General features: G+C 48.9%; 1 protein-coding gene across 1 annotated transcript in view; it reads right to left on the bottom strand.

Moving 5' to 3' along the window:
• Positions 1 to 770, bottom strand: part of MSANTD1 (Myb/SANT DNA binding domain containing 1) — a 43108-nt gene extending 42338 nt beyond the window's left edge. Inside the window, exon 1 of the mRNA XM_035898675.1 lies at positions 755 to 770. Within this exon, the coding sequence (XP_035754568.1) occupies positions 755 to 770 (16 nt within the window). The remainder of the gene's footprint in view (positions 1 to 754) is intronic.
• Positions 771 to 6000: the final 5230 nt, after the last annotated feature.

The following is a 6000-nucleotide window of genomic DNA, read 5'->3' as shown; positions in this document are numbered from 1 at the left end:
TAGAAGCTAATTAGGAGGGCAAACACTGAAGCTTGTTAGCTGAGATGCTAATGAGAATTATACTTGAGTGGCAGCAGACTAGCTATTCAGAGTTAATTAGAAACCTCAGCTGATAGTATATTGCTCTTAAGAGCTTTCAAAACAAACAACTAGAAAAACTGTCCTGCAGCTAAGGATCCAGCATGCCACGTTGGGTAATTCGTGGGCATGGGGAACAGCCAGAAAATTATACTCAGGCATGAGCGTAATTTAACAGCATGTGAAAAAGGTAGAGAGAAGGGGTTTAGGAGGCGCATGCCCTCCTGGATTTCCTGAGACAGTTCTGCTCACCGGTGGCAAACCTGCTGCCGCTGTACACGCTGCCATTTAGGCTGCCCAGCGCGAGCGGCCTCCAGTTGCGCAGGAGGGCGAGCCGGAGGGCCACCGCACGCCCCAAGCATCCACACCGGCCTTGTGCAGAAGCAGGACAAGGACCTGGGCTGGTTCAACAGCCCCTGACAGCCTTCCTAGCCCACCCACCAGCCTCTCCCACCCCAGCCCTCGGCTCTCAGCCGGGGCAAGCTGCTGGTGTCAAAGCAGCAGCTGTGTGCAAGTTGCTCTCACCATGCCTCTGCCTTCCCGGGGCACAGGAGGGTTTTGCTCTCTGCCCCCCCTTTGTGCAGGGAGGAGGCAAAGAGTAAATCGAGGCGCTTTGAGGGGAAAAATCTGTTAAACGTGACATCGCCGCAATGGGGATCGTGAAGTGTGGCCTTACCTGGGCTGAGTTGCATGGCTGATTCCTGCTCTGAGCAGAGCCAGGGAGGCAAAGCAGAGGGGCTGCGTGTTCAAATGTTTCCTCTGTGCCTGATTGGAAGCACAAGAGCCAGTCAGGGGCAGGGGAGAGGCTGCTAAACTCAAAGTAGGTTGCTTGTTTCAGGAAAAGATTGGATACTGGAGAACCTGCAGACTGGTTGGCAGCGCATTTGAACACACAAAAAAATGTGTCGCAGGGGAGAGAAATGCTCCTGAAGAACCAAGGGGATTTCCAGTTTCACCAAGGCCCTGTTTGCATTAAAACTTGCAGCGATTTAAGAAAAACCTGGGTTTAATACTATTTATTAAAACCAATTGCAAACCCATGTGGATACTCTTAAAACAGATTCAGCTTTCCAAAAGAAAGCCCAACGCAATGCAGGCTTCAGTTAAAGCACACAGGAGAGCACCCACAGACAAGTTTTACACCAGTGGAATTACATAGATTTCAAAGTTTAACTTTACCTAAACAAATGTGGCTTGTAATGTAGATGGGACCTAGCAGCCACTGGCTGATGGTGTGTGAGAGGACAGGGAACTCTGCATCCTAAAACCTCCCTGCAAGAGCCCTGGGAGTGAATATGCCCTTCACACAAGCCTTTCGCTATCTGCAGTGGAAAGCGTGTGAAAGTACAAAGACTTAAGAGTAGACACTAACACTGGCAATTATAATCCAGAAATCCATCCATTTCTTAAAGCAAAAAAAAAAAATTCCCAGTGCGTAAGCAATATTCTGAAGAGACAAATTTACTTCACTAAAGCTTTGGGAACCATCGTTTTCACCTGATGTTTTTGAAGCAAGAGCCCCGGATTGCGGTTATTCAGGTTTGACAGGACTGGGAAATGCTGACTTGAAGCTAGAGGCAAAATTCCCCAAACACCGAAGTGATGGAGCTCCGGGCTGGAGCAGGCAGCAGCTCACTGGAGAACGGTCCCAGCCTCATGGCTCAGCTCAGCAGATGGCAAGCCACTGGTGACCGGGACACGGCTGTGGGTTTGACACAGCCATTACACAGATCCAGACTCACCTGTGGCTGGTGCCTGCGATCCCCAAGCTGGCTGGAAGCACCGGCTGGGGGTCCCCGCGCTCAGTAGCTCACGCAGCCGCTCGGTGCTCAGCACAAAGCGTAATAAGCCGCTTGGCAACTCAAACCAGCCTAAATAAAAGAAACAGGAAAGATGTAAATGCAAGTAACTTGTATTAATGCTGCAGGGAAGATTCACTAGTGGGGAACGAAGGGTATAGAGATAGCAATGCCTCTCAGACAGCCCTAGCAAAGTGCTCTCAAGCTGGCGCAGGTTCTAGACGCAATCTACCCAGCGCAGCAGAGAGATGAAAGGCAGCTGCCTTCCTCTCCTTCTCAGGACTTACTCCCTCCACCCCCCCATCGCTTAGCACTTCTGGGAGATTTTCCCCTTATCAAGAACTTTCATTGAAGCAACCTCCCCAGAGCTGCAGCAGACTGGGACCAGGCTCTAGGTGTTTCCAAGGTTTGCATTGCTGACAACAAGCAGGTACAGCCATAGGCCCAGGTGGGCAGAGCTCGGATTTGGCCATAGACACATCGCTGTCTGTCCTCCCTCCATAACCATCCCAGTGCCTGGAGAGGAAGGCTGTGGGACCTTGGTATCAGACACAGCATCATCTGCAGTATATGGTATCTCCAGGGAGTGCTGGACAGTAATTCCAGTGCCTGAGTTGACAAGGAGAAGTATGTACCTGTACTTAAAAGCTCAGTTTAGCTAAGACTGAGCCTCTCTCGCAGTTAGTAGGCCATGTTGGTTTTGCTCTGCTTGAGCATATTGATGCTTAGCTTGCTTTGCACCGGCGACAGCGCCTGTACTGACAGCAGAGGACCACAGCAGTGCCTGCCCTTTCAGTGCTGCAACTGGGCAAACATACCCTGACCCCAAAGCCTTAGCAGCCTGGGCACGGTCAGGCCTAAAGCCAGGGTCAGAAGGCCCTCGCCCGTGCTGCTAAGGGCTGCATTCGTCCTTCCTGAGCACCACCAGAGCCTTTCCATCTACCACTGCGTGTTGGCTCATCATGGGAGCAGAAGGCTCACCCATTTCTGTGAAGCAAAAGGTGCCTCAAAATGCTCACTAAACTTTGCTTTCACCAGATTACCTTCAGCTGTTGGTTTCTCTACTTTCTCAAACTCCCCTGCAGTTTCTCAAGCTCTTTATCAGGACTAATACCTCATGCCCAACAGACACAGCTGGACAGCAGAGCTCTGCACTTGGCCAGGGCACCAGTTAACTTCGGCAAGCAATTCCCAACATAGCTCAGCATTCCAGTTTCCCTGTCCCTCCCGTCTCCCAGACAGGCATTTTGGTGAGGCATTGCGGTGAGCACCTTTAACACGGGGTATTCACAACTCACCGTATTGTATTTATTTGGGGGAAATTTTTTTTTTTTTTTAAATCAAAGACATAGGGTTAAAACTACCATTGGCTCATACCAATGCATATATAGGCATGAGCCACTGGTAGTATACATTTAGGGATGCCTATAGTGATAATCCAGTGGTAGTGAATCTTTTTATATATATATAAAATACAAAGTTACATACATTATCAGAAACTCTTCTGGCTAGAACTACAGATTGAAGCGCCGTGTTTGCCCTGCCATGCTTGGGCCAGCTCTGAGGACTTTGCTTCCCAGAGGAGGGAGTCTTCTGACCATGCCTATCAGCCTCTGGGCAAACTATAGCAAAACCAGCTTCTCGGAATACTTTTTGCTGCCGTGCTGAGCAATCTCCTTTCTCCTCAGACATCCCCAAACGCAGCAATCGTTTTGCTGCCATCAATTCAGGCGGGCAACATGCAGCCTTTTAACATCCTAGCAAGGATACGCCACGAACTGTAACTTCCCCCATCTGTTAAGTGCTTGGTTCCCATCTTCCCTCCGCAAGGATAAAGGTACAGCTCTAACCCTGAGTTTCATCTCTTTACCTTCCCCTGACTGCGATTCCCCCTCAGCATCGCTAGCCTCACGCTGCCTCGCACGCAGCGTCCACCGCCGCAAGAGCCCAATTTCCCTTTCAGGCTGATGATCTCCCGCTGCAGCGGCATCGGCTCCCCCTGCGAAGGCATCCTCGGCCCCGGCCCTCTTCTCCTGGCCCACGCTGCACACCTGCAGCAAAGCGACACAATCTGTGGCAGATTTTACCTCTTTTTCTCCCTAGGCTGCTGCTTAGCTTGCATTGCAGCTCCCTGGGGATCGGCGGTTTAGCTCTGCAGGACATACTACCCCAGGTCTCCATCTTGTAATGGTTTTAATTTTTTATCATGCTCAGCACACTGCCTGCTGTCTCTTCTCAAGTTTTCATACACACTGGGGAATTTCCTTTGCTTGGCAAATATTTGTGGGATTATCAAGGATTATTTCTGGGTTTTCTAATAATGGGGTTTTTAGTAATGCCTCTGAATTTACTTTTTTTTTTTCCTCTAATTCACAGTCTTGATCTCACAACTGAGAGAATGCCCCAAAACTGGAACACTGCACCTTTAATCTTAGATCACTCACCAGTCCTCTTTTTCTTCAGGGAAGAAAAGAAGGGGAAAAAAAAAGGTAGTATCGGGAGCAGAAGTCTCTTCTTTGTTGAAGCCTTTGGCCTCGGGTCAAGAAGGCTTTTCACAGGGAAAGCCCTGTGGTTCCCTGGAGAACTGGCATAAAACCTATTCTCTGCTGCTACCTTCACCTCTCTGCCCTCCAAAGGCAGTGCCTCTATCTCAGTTTTCCTGTGCTGCTTCCTTCCCTCCGCATTCATTTTTTGGTAACCAAATACAGCTATCTCGTCCCGTGGGAGATGACTTAAAGCAACTTTCAGCCTAAAGGAACTAGCGAATCCATGATGCTATTTTCTCTATTTGATGAATTATTTGGATTTGTTTTCTTTGGATAAGTATTCTTAAAACAATTTGTCCACAGTTTAATGTGGGTAGGTTTCTACTTTCACTTCCATTAAGGAGCCCTGTGTTTTCTGCGTGACCTGTAATCCCAGCACGCTTGATTTCCAGAACACCCTGTATGCCATTTATTCTGTCCTTACCATACCACAATTGCGCCATCATTCAATTTTCATTTGCCTTGGCTTGCAGCAAGTTTCTCTTCTCTCAGAGGGGGTTGAGGAGATCCCTGCAGCCCCACATGCTCATCACTGCATCCCTGTCCGCTGCTGTTTGCGGGAGCAGCGCTGCCTTCCCCGAGCACGCAGGGATGCTCTGCGCTCCACAGATCACTTTGGCTGCTTTGCACCAGTCATACCTGTGAAAAATCTCATTCTCCGAGTCACCGCTTGCATCTCACAGTGCTTTCCATCTCCCTGTGTTTCTCTTGTCTGCTGACTTTTCTCATTGCATTTTACCTCCTCCTCTTGGCATCTTTGCCATTTCCACAGATGTAGGTGCACTTCTCAAAGCGCTTTTCATTATGGCTCTGAGCTAGCTCATAAATTCTCTTTGCTTGCGTCCTTCCTTTCCAGAAGTTTTACATATGTCCTGCAGGCTGTGAGAGATGGACAGAAGCAGCTACATGTGATATTCTGGGCAGAAAGAAACGCAAACTGCATCGGTACGGTGCTGGGGCAGAGCCAACGCACCCTGCCTGCCCCACGCTGGGACTGCTTACCTGGGCTCGATCCTACAGGCAGGGCAGCACCTGCAGTGATCCCTGGGCTCACATCTGCCCAGGTTGTGCTTGCACAGACACCGTCAGCGAGGATCACAGTCGCTGCTGAGCCAACAACAAGCACAAATAGCCTCCAGCATTTTCACTCAAGTTTTTATTCCTGTTAATCACTACTGAGTTCATCTTTGGAGATTTGTGACCATCAGCCATCTTGCACAGCTTGGCCATATAACTGTTGTTTTTCCTAATTCTTGGTAACACTTGTCAATACTTTTCTGATCAAACCTCATCAGAGGATTTTTTCCTCCTTCCTTCATTTTTCAGAAATAGGATTTTACCTTAGCTTGGCAAGTCTATTCCTGTTCCCATCCTAATCCTGCTAGAGAATGTGCATTGCTCATTACCCTTAATAACACATCTACTCTTTTTTTTTTGCTTTTTCTTTTTCTGCATGTCTGGCAGTTTCATAGCTTTCCTCCCGTGAGCTGAATAAAGCTCAGTTGCTGCAAGTCCAGCTGAGGCAGAAAGCCCCTGAGCCCTCACCGTGCCCTCCATTCACAAAGCAATTCTTCATC

This window comes from Egretta garzetta, unplaced genomic scaffold, assembly GCF_000687185.1.
Source record: "Egretta garzetta isolate BGI_Z169 unplaced genomic scaffold, ASM68718v1 scaffold107, whole genome shotgun sequence".
Classification (NCBI taxonomy): domain Eukaryota; kingdom Metazoa; phylum Chordata; class Aves; order Pelecaniformes; family Ardeidae; genus Egretta; species Egretta garzetta.
Note: the sequence above shows the minus strand (reverse complement) of the source record. Positions and strands in the feature narration are given on the sequence as shown.